At 33.8% G+C, this 13,528-nt stretch overlaps 1 protein-coding gene across 2 annotated transcripts; it reads left to right on the forward strand.

The window, feature by feature from the left end:
- Positions 1 to 2,847: 2,847 nt before the first annotated feature.
- On the forward strand, positions 2,848 to 4,394 carry LOC105763303 (uncharacterized). 2 transcript variants are annotated; one of them, XM_012581483.2, is made up of 2 exons: positions 2,848 to 3,011; positions 3,467 to 4,394. In XM_012581483.2, exon 2 carries the CDS (start codon positions 3,469 to 3,471, stop codon positions 4,147 to 4,149), a length of 681 nt encoding a protein of 226 aa, XP_012436937.1. In that variant the 5' UTR covers positions 2,848 to 3,011; positions 3,467 to 3,468; the 3' UTR covers positions 4,150 to 4,394. The 2 variants fall into 2 exon arrangements, with proteins under 2 accessions (XP_012436937.1, XP_012436938.1); XM_012581484.2 differs by having other exon boundaries at positions 2,862 to 3,011; positions 3,458 to 4,394.
- The last annotated feature ends 9,134 nt before the right edge of the window (positions 4,395 to 13,528 follow it).

A 13,528-nucleotide genomic window follows, 5' to 3' on the forward strand; every position in this document is an offset into this window, starting at 1 on the left:
CAATTGCTCCATTTCCATCTGTTTAGCTATCCATGCCTTTCGATATGATACTCAATACTGGAATCGTGCTTGGATCTCGGTAATCAGTATCGAAACTTTAATGGTCGGCATGTCCTTCACCATTGGCATGATACACGTACAGATAGTTTTCGAATCAAGTTTTCCATGATCTTCTGTCATACGTGTTGATGTGCATGTATGAGGACCAACAAATTTTCAGATCTCTCACATCGAGAACTTTTAATGAATGCGATTCAGACGCCAATTCGACCTTCCACGCCTTCCAACACTCCCAATATATATTGTCTGAGTAGACACCGCAACTTTATAATCCATCGATATGTTCATCTTTGCACTGTTTAATAGCAAATACGCACTCTTCTTTACAGCTGAATCTCAGGCCTATTAATAACTCATCATGATCAGAATTTACGGCCAGCCCGTGAGGATGAACTATTTCAGGGTACTCCGGGAACTCAACTACATACGCTGCGTTCGGGTCTATGAGCGACATGTGTGGCCCAGGATTATTGTGTATCAAAATACGCCGCATCTGCTCCCCGACCGAAGAAGCGTCAATGTTTCCATCGTTGTTGACATCTTCATCGTCAATATCATCAGGTACATCGTCCACATCGGGATCACCGTCACTATCGACCTCTTCATCCCAATGATCGCTACCACCTTCTTCTTCACCACCAACCACATCAATATCGGGTGTAATATTCAGATCGATACCGATCCCACCCATAGTCGATTCACTATCAACGTATGATATTGGAGCCACCATCCACGGTTCTTGAGCTCCGTGTTCTTCATCGGATGCATTGACATCTTCATTTTGCTCCATACCGGCTAACTTAACAAATAAGTGAATCGATGCATTCTTGTCACTCCCATTCCCACAGTAAAGAGCGACAATTGTCTCCACGTCTTCGTCGTCTACAACTTCCATTTCGGTGAATTTGACTGGATTTGTCGAAATTGGAAACTTGTAGAAAATTTTTGATATCCTTCCCCCACAACGTCTAAGAATTTTTGCATTAATCCTTGCCTTCATTTCATCCAACGAGACATTTCTATTAAATCTCATTGCTATTTGTTGCCGACATTCAAATACACATCCAACACTTGTTGTCAAGATGACTCCATCGAAATAAACGCATACAAAAAATTTATCATCCATCTTCAATATTTAATCTGTCAAAAAATAAACAAAATCTCAAAAAAAATCTCCAACGGTAAATAAATTACTTAAATAACAAAATTAATGTTTCAATATGCAATTTTTCATCCTTAAACTCATACTTTTTCAGTTATCACTTTGTAAATGAACATCGTTTAACCACTAATCCTAATAACTAACACAATAAAATAATAATAGTTTTATACTCAAAATAATAGTAACTAATAATAATAATTAGGGTTTTACTAAAATAATAACTAACCATAATAATAATACTAGTTTTTACTAACTAAGTAACATCTAAACTTTAAAACTAATAATAATAATACTAACTAAAACCATCAATTTCAGTTTTTATTAATCTTAATAACTAAACTAACAACAAAAAATAATAAAAATTATACAAAAAAACATAACAACAATATAATCAATTATTTTAAAAAAAATACCTTTTTTTCCTCTTCTCTTTCTCTCTTTTTCTCTCTTTTTCCGCAGCACCTCCTCTTTCTCTTATTTTTCTTCTTATTTTTCTCCTTCAGCTGGACAGATCTCGTGTTTATAACACGAGTGGTGCCGCCCATGGGAATGGCACCATCGGTGCCGCCTATGGGAATGGCACCTTTGGTGCCGCCTATCAGTCTCTTGTCACATCACGCAGGCTTTTTTTTCTATTTTTTTTGTTTTTTTGTAATATTTTCATAAATAAAAAATATAATATTTTGGTTATTTTTTTATTTTTTTATAATATTTATGTAAAAATCCCTACATTTTTATTTTAATATTTACAATTCATTATCTTTATCATTATATCTATAATATTAATAATATTGTTAATTGAGTTGGCTCAACACTAGCTCACAAATTAATGACAACACCGTGATAAACAATTGTAGTGCATTTAGTATTGTTAACTTGATTTATTTGTGTTTAAATTTCGCTTTATTCACAATTTAATCTATTTTTAATTATAATAATATACATATTTAATGTGTTATTATGATTAATTAGTTTTAAACCATAAGTTTCATTATTTAATGTATGCTATTTTTAAACACACATCTATATTCTAAATCTATGGTTTTACACGCATATGCGTGTGATAAGATTTCTAGTATAAATAATGTTATTGATTGTGTTGATGTCACAATTCAACTCAATATTTAAATTTTATAAAATTGAATTTTATTTTCACTAACTAGATGTCTTTTGACATTCTATAGAAAAATGACATTATTTATTATATGTTATTTTTAAATACACATTCGAATTTTAAATTTGTAGTTTCCATATAATATAAGATTTTTAGTAATAATTAATCACTTATATATAGGTATCTATTAGAACGAACTCAATAACTAATCCTTCGCATTTTATAGGTTCATTAAAGGGTAGATGTTGACCACAAATTTTAAAACTGCTTCATACACAGGGCGAATATCAAACCCTCAACCACTAATTAAAGTAAGAAATATCCTGACAATCTCTCTCAACTCCCGCTAGTAATATTTTTATATCATTAATATAATGTGGTATTTCAATTATTAGTAAAGATAATTTATTTTTCTTACTAAAAAAATTGTTGTTTTTTTCCTCCATCACCAAACAAGGTGTTAGTGCTGACCCCAAGTGAGAGAGATAAAACGCCACCCCACTGCTTTTAACTGATTTTCTTCTGTTAATATAGAGAGAGAGAGAGAGAGAGAGAGAGAGAGAGAGAGAGAGAATCTTTAATTTTCGAATAGCCTCGAATATTCCCGAAATTACCTAATTTCCATTTAATAACCTTCTCCCTTGACTCTCATCAATCTATTCTTTTGATTCTCAGGTTAGTTTCTTTTACCCACTTCTTAGATCTGTTTTTATTTTTTCTTTTAGTTTATACTTTGTAATGAATGCGGATGAGGTCTTGTTTCTAGATTTTTCGTTTTCTGGGTTTTTATTCTTTGATCTATTTTCTGATTTTACGTTAGGGTTTTTTTCTCTAATTGTTGGGATTGGTTTATGATCAATATCGTTTTATGGGCTAATTTGACGAATTCAAAAAGTTTTGGAGTTTTAGGGTTTTATTAGTTTGGTGGCTATTGGTAATTTGGCATCTCAAATTTTCTTTTCTTTTTTTAAAAAAGTGGGAATTGGGTTTTGAAGAGTTTGATTGAGAGCGGTGATCTTTTGATTCGGTAGCTTGAATTTCTGGATTTCTGTTTCTTTCTTTTTTTTGCCTTATTATCCTGTGCATTTTCCTCATGAAAATTTGATCTTTTGTGTTTGGAGGTATATAAGGAATGGCGAGTGGTTTTGGTGAATCAACAAGCATGCCTCCACCAAGTCCATCTTGCTCGAGCAGTAATAATGCTAACGATGCTGGTGATTTTGAATGCAATATTTGCTTTGAATTGGCTCAAGATCCAATCGTCACACTTTGTGGTCATCTCTTCTGCTGGCCATGTCTCTATAGATGGTTGCACCATCACTCGCATTCTCAAGAATGTCCGGTTTGCAAGGCCCTGATACAAGAGGAAAAACTTGTTCCCCTTTATGGCAGGGGGAAAAACAAGACTGACCCGCGCTCTAAATCGTATTCGGGCATGGAAATCCCAAACCGCCCAGCTGGGCAAAGGCCGGCTACTGCTCCTCCTCCACCCCCGGAAACAAATCAGTTTGCAAATTATGGGTTTGGATTGATGGGCAGTTTTGTTCCGATGGCAACCGCAAGGATCGGTAACTTCACCATGGGTTTTGGAGGCCTATTGCCATCCTTGTTTAATATTCATTTTCATGGATTTCCAGATGCTACCGTGTATGGAACAACTTCAGGGTTTCCTTATGGGTTCAATACATTTCACGGTGGTGTTGCTCATGGGTTTCCCCAGCCGACGACACGAGGGCAGCAGGCAGATAATGTTTTGAAGAATCTTCTGTTGTTGATTGGGGTGTTTGTCGTCCTCGCTTTGCTTTATTGGTGAAATAGTTCAGCATTTAAGCTGTTATCCAGTGTTGGATATTCAGTGTCTGTAGATATACCAGCAGCACTGGAGAATGATTATGTTTGGGCTTGAGAAAAAGTTGTCTATATGAATGATACTGTCATTTTTGTTTCTTTTTAGCATCAGCAACAATAAAAACAAGTGAAAGTTCCTCATTTTTCCTCTTAGACATGGAAAATTTATGTTGATTGCTTGTTCAATTAATGTAATCCTATTGTACTGAAGTGCCATGGAAATTTTGTTCCTCTTCATCTTTTCCGGTACTGGAGTCGAAAACAGGTGACATTCCTGAGAATGTTGTTAATGGTTAGGAGAACGAGAGTGCCCTTCTCAAGGTTTTCAAAGCATTTGGCTTGAAGTCACCGTTCTTTTTAGGGTAAATTTTGATCATTACAATTTGGTTACTATAAGTGAGTTTTCGTTTTGTTCATTTAACTAAAATAAGTTTTCATTTAAGATATCAGGTTGTTAAAATTAATATTATATGATTTTTTTGTTCGCATTACTTGCACTAATCGAGGATTTTTTTCTTTCTCTTCTACGTCATGAATTTACAAATTAAAATTCAAACAATTATTTTTTCACATTGACCGTCAAATTGATTTGGATCTAAGTTATGTTCTTCTACTCTTCAATGGGTATCGATATACTGTTCAATCGTCGAATCGTCTTTTGGAGCTCATTAGAATTTTGAATAGTTCTTTGACTTAACTTAAAATTTTTAAATAATTCAGTTATCAAATTATAATTTTTTTAATAAGTGACCAAAACAAAAATTTATCCTTAATTTAGTGATTAATGGTATAATTTACCTTTTTCTCCTTTTATGGCTTTGATGGGCTTCGAAACTACCAAAAATAATTCTTACAATTAAAATAACTCTAAATAATAGTAAAGAGTGATAGTAAGGTCAATTCTACAGGGATTTGTATTATAATCAATTTTCGTGTTTAACTTGTGATCAAAATTTCTGTCATGTCGATAATCGTGACAATAGTCGTGCCTACGACTCCAAACGTCCAATTGGAAAATAAATAAATAAATCAAGAGTTTTGAAATGTTTCAAAACTAAATAATAGAAATGGCAGAAATAAGCAATCAAGTAAATATGGACTAAAATAAAATTAGATGTCAAATTTGAATTTTAATAAAAGAAGAAGTAAGCCTTAGTCCTAGACTCGGTGATTTTCGATCTCGGGATCGATCCTCGAAAATTAGTTTTCTCCTCCAAACAATAAGTTGGTTATAACAACTAAGAACGTCCTAGCCGCCAATTCTTCCTCTTGTAAATTGATCCCGGTACGACCTGCGAACCAACCATTGTCGATTATCTAACCACGATACACGCGTTCGCGATTCAAGATTCGGACAGCTTTGCGTTCCAAAGAATCCAACTTGGATTAATAGCCTCAACCGTGCGGGACATTTAAACCCGATCACTTTTCCCTTGATTTGTTCTCGGAGATCCGAATATAGCACGGCCGACTTGTTTCCCCAACTGTCCTCAAACACGACTCCAACCCAATGTGCTTTTTGATTTAAAAGCAAGTTAACTTTAAGGGATGAATTTGTCAATCCCGATACTTAGGAAAAATAGTGAATACCGATTGGAAGGATTTTAGTACAGATACATATCTCACGATTCCCGATCGGAAAGAATATCGGCCTAAAGCTAAGTTAGAATTTAGTGAAGCATGAATATAATCATGCTTTGGTTGGTTATGGAGTGGATTTGAATGAAAATGATGGAAGTTGGAAAGGGAAGAGACTTGGAAATCAATTACACAATTTTACAAAGAAACAAGGAAATGGAAATGGAGTAGCAATATGCTACTACCGCATGAAAATGGAAGGGAAAAAATAATTAATTCAATTTCAAGTGAATTCAAGTGTATTTTCAAGATACCACAAATGCCCTATTTATATATATAATTTACTAAATTTGGCCTAACTACTCACTACACAAAATTAGAATTAAATAAAAATAAAATCAGATTTTATTTTAATTTTAGCTTTTACAATGTCAAAAGAAATCTAATAAGTCCTTGGTTTTTTCCAAGTTTCTGATTCGGCCCCACTTTATTGACTATGCTACAAATTAGTCCCTTTTTTGCTCGTTTTTGACTCAAAGCATCCCAATTGCATTCCTGACAGGATTTAAACATAAAATCACCAATTTAGTAGGGATCAATTCAAGAATTAACCGATTTAAACGCAAAAAATCATGCAAATTTAACATGTTATCAAATCCCCCTACTTAACTCATGCTTGTCCTTAAGCATATTTTACTTTCATACATTAGAAATTATTCAATAATTTATTAGAAATCAAGCCTCTTTTCCGCATCCATAATCAATGCAAACAATATAGGCAAAAAATAAATAAGTGCTCAAAATACCTAGTTTGATAAAAAAATGTCAATAAAATTGAAACATGTAAACTAAATAATTTCACTAAATTGAGTTTGAACCAAAATTTGCAAGGTATTATTCCCAATTACTCATGCAATAATATATTTTTTAGACGTAGTCAAACCTTTTTACGCGAACTAGGATGACAACCCAACCACCCTACCCTGATTACTCAGTTCAAACAATCTTTTTTTTAACAGCTCGGTTAGCGAAATGTTTGCAAGTTTTTGGTTTGTCACTTGAACCTTTTTATACAAGATGATATGACAACCCAAGCACATCATCTCGGTTATTAAATTCGACCACTTTTTCGAAACCTTCACTTATAACTTAAGCCTTTATTTATTTATTTATTTATTTATTTATTTATTTACAAGCGAATATTTTTCTCCAAACAATCAATTTTCATGAAAAATCTAGTTACATATATCAACTTTAAAACACACATGTCGATTAATCTAGATACTTGAACACTTTAATTCAAAAATTACCCAATTGTCCAAATTGAGTAAGTAATGAGATTAGAGGCTCAATGTCAAACAAACTATCGAATAAATCCAACATAAGATTGAACATATACAAAAGAGAAACATGCAGCAAAAATCAATCAATCAACCATGCATACTTACCATTTCAACCCCCCAACTTAATTTATACTTGTCTTCAAACATGTTTTATATGCAACAAAATACAGTAACTCAAACAACAAGCAAAGAGAAAGGTTAAGAATACTCCCCATGTGTTTTTAACAATGTTGTCGGTGTTGGGGGTAACGACTTTGCAAGATGTCGAGGATTGTGGAGACTTGGATTTCCACTGTTTCAAGTCGAGCTTCGATTTGGCTTAAACATGCTTCTACAGATGAAGGAGGTTGTTCCTCTTGCTCTCTAGTAGTGAAGTCTGAACGTTGGTGAAAGACATTATTTCCACGAGCAGTTTGTATACCTAGAGGAACAAAATAATACGTAGTAGGGGTGCCGGCAATCCAACCCATAGAATCCAAACAATATTCATCTAGACTATCCATAGTATATGCACATGTTAAAGACAAGAAATCGACTTCAGAGGGAAAAAGTTGAAAGATTAAGTTTGTAATATACGGGCCAAGTATTAGTGGTGGATTAGAGCGCAAAACAACATGAAAGTTCCGTACAAACTGATATCCTAAATTAACTTTAAATCCAGAATGCATACACCACACACAAAAAAAAAAAAACAATTCAGTTTTAGTTAAAACATATGACAAATCATTTCGACTAAAAAAACTTAAAGCTAAAAATTGATGAATATATCTCAAAGTGAGTTCATGCACCAATAAGTCCTTAGAGGTCTTTGGATTATAAAGTTGATTTCTAGAATGAGTTAAAGCACAATAAACATCTTGAGCATGAAAGTTACTTGGAATATCTAACACAACAGTATGGTAGGAATCAGTTTGAATGTTGCCAAGGTCAACGAACCTATGGAAATATTAAAATAAAAAATTGACATCCTAAAGTCTTTACCAAGTAACCAAAAATAGAGAACGTCTTGCATTTCAACAGTTCGTAACGCATTAATATTGAAGCTAAATGTTGTGTAGAATTCATAAATCAATTCATAATATGCACTACATGAAATATTTGCAAATGAACTCCAACCAATAGCATCAAAATAGCTCCTCATAGCATTACAAATATTTAACATATCAAGAGTGTAAAGATCAATTTGCTTACAGACCAAGAGTGGATGTTGTCGAATGTTGTTGAATCTTACACGATGCTCCGAGGTCGAAGAGTTTAGAAGCCCCCATAATCGTCTTTCAGTGGGAATAGTGTAGGCACAGCCTCGCTTATTACATTGATCATTTCGTGATGGTTGAACATTTTCGTCGGGCAAGTCGGGTGGTGGACTCAAATTTCCAGCAGCATCAGTATTGCTATGTGGAGGCGTTGCTGGCTTATGTATTGGTGGTCGATTGGCTCGAATGGTGGACAACCGTGTTCAACACTGAAAAACACGCACATTTCTAGTCGAGGGACCTTCTCCATGGTCGTTAAAAGTTACGACCTCATTCGAGTAACCTACATAATACGTTAATAGAGGTAAAATGGGTTGTAGGTTAGGAATCGACCTTTCTGAAGTAGCGAGGTTGCTCTTTGAATGTTTTGTCTCGATCAAAGTTGGGCTTCGTCAGTGACGATTCCTAGTAGGCGTGGCCTGTAACACCCCTTACCCGTGTTCCTCGTCGGAACAAAGTATGAGGTATTACTAGACACAAACACTTGTTATTGTTCCAACTGAATTTTTTTTAACAAAAATTTTGACATAATCCCCTTTATAAATATGTAACCTCACCTGCAAATTTTCAGATAGTAACCCAGCCAATTCCAATGTTTCAACCAACATTTATATTCTCAAATATATTTAAATCATACTTAACATTTTAACTATCATCATTAGCATTGTATAAAATAATTTATCAAATAACATATACTAACATTTAGGCTAAATACTTTGTAACATATAAAATCAAAATCAAGTCTTCTATACATGCCATAATTTAGAAATATTGATTACAAAATACCAAAAGTTGTGGATAGTGTAGATGAGTTCCCGACTATTTTCGAATTCCGAGCTGACTGGTAACACTATAAAACAAGGAAAACGAAAGAGGAGTAATCATATAGCTTAGTAAGTAAGTATAAACAATAAACAAGTCTTTAACATGTTTCCATAGATACATAATTTAAATCACTTATAAATTCACTATACATTCAAATTCCAGCAAGTTGTTTTTCCGCATCACAATCACTAATTTATTTTTATCTAAGGATAAGGAACTCCAAATTAAGATACGTAAATTTTTCATGAAGCTAGACTCATATATATTTTTACCATAAAATTTTCAGAAATTTTGATTTAGCTAATTGGTACAGTTTATTCTTTAAAGTTTCCCTTGTTCCACTGCTCGACAACTCTGACCTCTCTTCACTAAAAAATAATTATCTCTTAGTACAAAATTCAAATGGTTTTCTCGTTTGTTTCCCTTAAAAATAGAATCATTGAGGAATTTAAGAATGTAAATTAAAATCCATAATTTTTTTTACAATTTATAGAGATTTTCCAAATTTGAAACAGGGATTTCAAAATCATTCGACACTATCTTACTAAAATTTAAATATCTCAAAATTTATAACTCTTTTACTTACTCTATTTCTTCCATATGAAAATAGACTCAATAAGCTTAAATTTAATATTTTATTCAACATTTAATTCACTTTAAAATATTTTGGTGATTTTCCAAAGTGATACCATTGCATGCTCTCCATATAATTTTTATTGTTAATTTTACTCAAGCATGTTTTCTTTGCATTAATTCTCACTTACACTCACATAACACTAAAGTATATTCATAATTAGCCATGCCAATAGCTATTTATCATCAATTATTTACAAATCTTCGTTGTAACACTTGTTCCATATCAACTTCATTCAAGTTTGACCACATATCGCGCACATTGCCCACCACATATTCACATTCTTTTTCACTTAATCATTTTCCGGTTGAACACTTAGGAATATTATTGGATACGTCAGAAGTTTACACATAAGTGCCTCACTTGTAGGAAAAGCTACTTCACATCATTTTTCACATAAAAGCTCGTTCTCGAGCTATTCACTTTCACGGGTCTGCTCACACAAGCTGTCAGTTTTTTGTTACTACTCAGTGCTGCTCACACAAGCTGTTAGGTATCCGCAACATATGCCGGTATACCCAGCCACTGATAGAACTTAATCACAGTTTGCACCCGAGTTCACATTAATCACAGTTTCGCATCACGAGCCTGCTCACACAAGCTGTCAGTCATTCGTTACTACTCAGTGTTGCTCACACAAGCTGTAAGGTATCCACAACATATGCTGGTATACCCAGCCACCGGTAGAACATATGACCAGCACCAGGATCCACTTTATTCACAATTTCACATAGGTCTTTAATGACATGCCACTTGTATCTTCCTAAGGTTCAACCGAGAAAATTTCTCACACTTCCTTATTTTGTAAAATTTATTCGGTATTCAACCACATATATTATAAAATATATCTTTCGTCCACATATCATAAAATATATCAGGACATCAAATCATAAATAAAAATTAATGCATTATTTACATAAAAACTTACCTCGGCGTAAAATATAGAAATTTTTGCAGTTTAATCTACAATCTTTTCCTTTCCCCGTTTTAGATTGATTCCACGTTCTTCTTGATCTATAATATCAAATTTAACTTATTTAATATTCACATTTATCAAAATAGCCCTCGACACAAATTTTGGAATAATTACAATTTTACCCCTAAACTTTTACATATTTGCACTTTTGTCCCAAAAATCAGAAATTAAATTTCATTCCTTATTCTTATGTTTTATAACATGGTGAACACTTTCCCCTTCTATGGTAACATCAAATTCCCACTCTAACACTTATGAACATTAGGTATTTTTACTGATTATGTCGTTTTACTCGTTTTCACTTAAAATCGCTTAGCAAAAGTTGTTTAACATAATTCCAAGCTTCAGATTCTACCATAAAACATCAAAATAAACACATTTCACCTATGGGTATTTTTCCAAATATGAACCCTAGGTTAAATTATTGCTAGAATAAGCTAAATCAAGTTACCGGGACTCCAAAAACGTAAAGAACATTAAAAACGGGGCTTGGGATCACTTACTATGGAGCTTGGAAGCTTGAAAACCCTAACAACAGTTTCCCCCTTGTAAAATTCGGCCCTAGTTTGAAGATGGACAAAAATTGGCTTTTAATTTTGTTTTTAATTCATTTTAATATCTAAATGACTAAAATACCCTTCACTTAAAAAAAATCCTATTTCACTTATCTCATGTCCATTTTTGTCCACAATTTAACCAATGGTCTAATTTTCATTTAAGGACCTCGAATTTAAAATTTCATAACAATTGGACAACTCTAACATGTAAAACTCAACTTTTGTACTTTTTACAATTTTCGAATGAAATTTTCACAAAATCTTTCTGTGAAATTGTAGGCCATAAAAATATAATGAAAATAAAATTTTTTCTCGTCAGATTTGTGGTCCCGAAACTAGTGTTCCGAATAGGTCCTAAATCGGGCTGTTACATGGCCATTCATCTCATAGGAGGTGGAGAAGGTTCTAAGTCGTCATCGTATAAATCAATGATTGGAGGTGCTAAAAATCAATTTCGTCTGCGATTAAGCGAAGCCAGAATATTGTCGGTCGTTTGGTTCCGAGTTCAAACCATGGTTTTCATATGGTATTTAGGGATAAACGACTTTGGTTGCTTACGATGGCAGTTTACAGTGGCGACAGATAGTGGCATGGTGACGTTGGTTGGTCTAATTTTCGAATGGTGGTGATGGGGATTTTAGATTCGATGTCGGTCAAGATGGTGGTTTGACATTTAGAGTGTTGGTGATTATTGTAGAACAAAATAAATAAAAATAAAAGATGTGATGTTTGGAGAAGGGAGAGAGAGTTGACCGGCGAGGAGAACAACAGCGAGAATGTAGTGTTGGTGGTGGTAAGAAGAGGTTGTCGATTGGTGGAGGAGAAAAAAGGAAAATGGCGGTGGTGTGGTGTTAAACAGTTAGGGTCTTTTTCCTTATGGAGAAGATGAAGAAGGAAAAGAGTTTTGGGATTTGGGTGTTTTATTTTGTTCATTTTCTTTGTTCTTTTTTTTTGTGGCCAGTTTGGGCCCTATTGTCCCTTTCTTTTGTTTTTTTTTTTCCTTTCTTTTGGCCAATTTGGTTGTTCGGCCCAATTTCCTTCCCTTTTTCTCTTTTTTTTTTCTTTTGGGTTTCGTTAGGCTTGTTAGGGGGTTTTGGGTTTGTTTTGGGTTTTGGGTATTGTGTGAGTTTTTTTTTCATTTGGGTTGGTATTTGGGTATGGGGTTGGTAGGTTAAATGGATTTGGGTTTTGGGATTATTATTTGGGTTAAGGGTGTTGGGTTTTTTTTATAGTTAAATAATTGTTAGTATTTAGCACGTCGTGCCCACACCACCATCAGTATCCGATTTCCAAAAAATTGACAACCTCCATTACGTACCTGAAAATAACACATTAACTTGATTAAATAACAATCTTGTTATTATTTATTTTATTTTCAATTTAAATTAAACTAAAATTCAAAAATTCAATAAATTAAAAATAAATTTGGGTTGCCTCCCAAAAAGCACTTTTGTTTAACGTCGTTAGCTTGACGACCTTAAATATTATCCGTGCACTTGGATGTTCTTGCAGAAAGGTTTCGACCTTTGCCCACTATCCTTGAAGCCCTTCCTGAATTCCCCATTCATTAGTGGATTGAGGCGTCTTTGAGCTTTTCCGTTCAAGTTTGTATTTTTCACTGTCAGAATCCTTGTACGTTCTGGAAATGGTTTGAGCTCTAATTTCGAGGCTTTCATGACAACTTCACGTATTGGTTTTTTGATCATCGATAATTCCTTTTGCTTAACATCGAGATCTACATTCCTGCAAGGCACAGTTTGTAACTTATCACTGGGATGTCCCATATCCTCATAAACATTAAACCTAACCACTTCACCATCAAATTCCATGGTGAGTGTTCCACTCCAAACATCAATTTTAGTTCGCGCGGTACACAAGAATGGTCTCCCAAGAAATATGTCAGAAGAGATGGCCGAGTTGTCATCCTCCATGTCGATAATGTAGAAGTTTATAGGAAATATTAGTTCGTTTACCTTAACAAGAATGTTCTCAACACTCCTTTTAGATGCACCACTGATCTATCTGCAAGCTGAATAATTACACATGTTTCCTTCAAAGGACTCGCGTTAAGTAGTTTATAAATTGACAAAGGCATAACATTAATTGATGCGCCTAAGTCACAGATGGATTTTTTAATACCGACACTACTTATTTTGCAAGATATGGAAAACATAC

The sequence above is a fragment of the Gossypium raimondii genome, chromosome 12 (assembly GCF_025698545.1).
Source record: "Gossypium raimondii isolate GPD5lz chromosome 12, ASM2569854v1, whole genome shotgun sequence".
In the NCBI taxonomy this organism is placed as follows: Eukaryota; Viridiplantae; Streptophyta; class Magnoliopsida; order Malvales; family Malvaceae; genus Gossypium; species Gossypium raimondii.

Bases quoted from the DNA above. Each gene is read 5' to 3' on its own strand.
- LOC105763303 (XM_012581483.2), top strand. From the start codon at position 3,469: ATGGCGAGTGGTTTTGGTGAATCAACAAGCATGCCTCCACCAAGTCCA.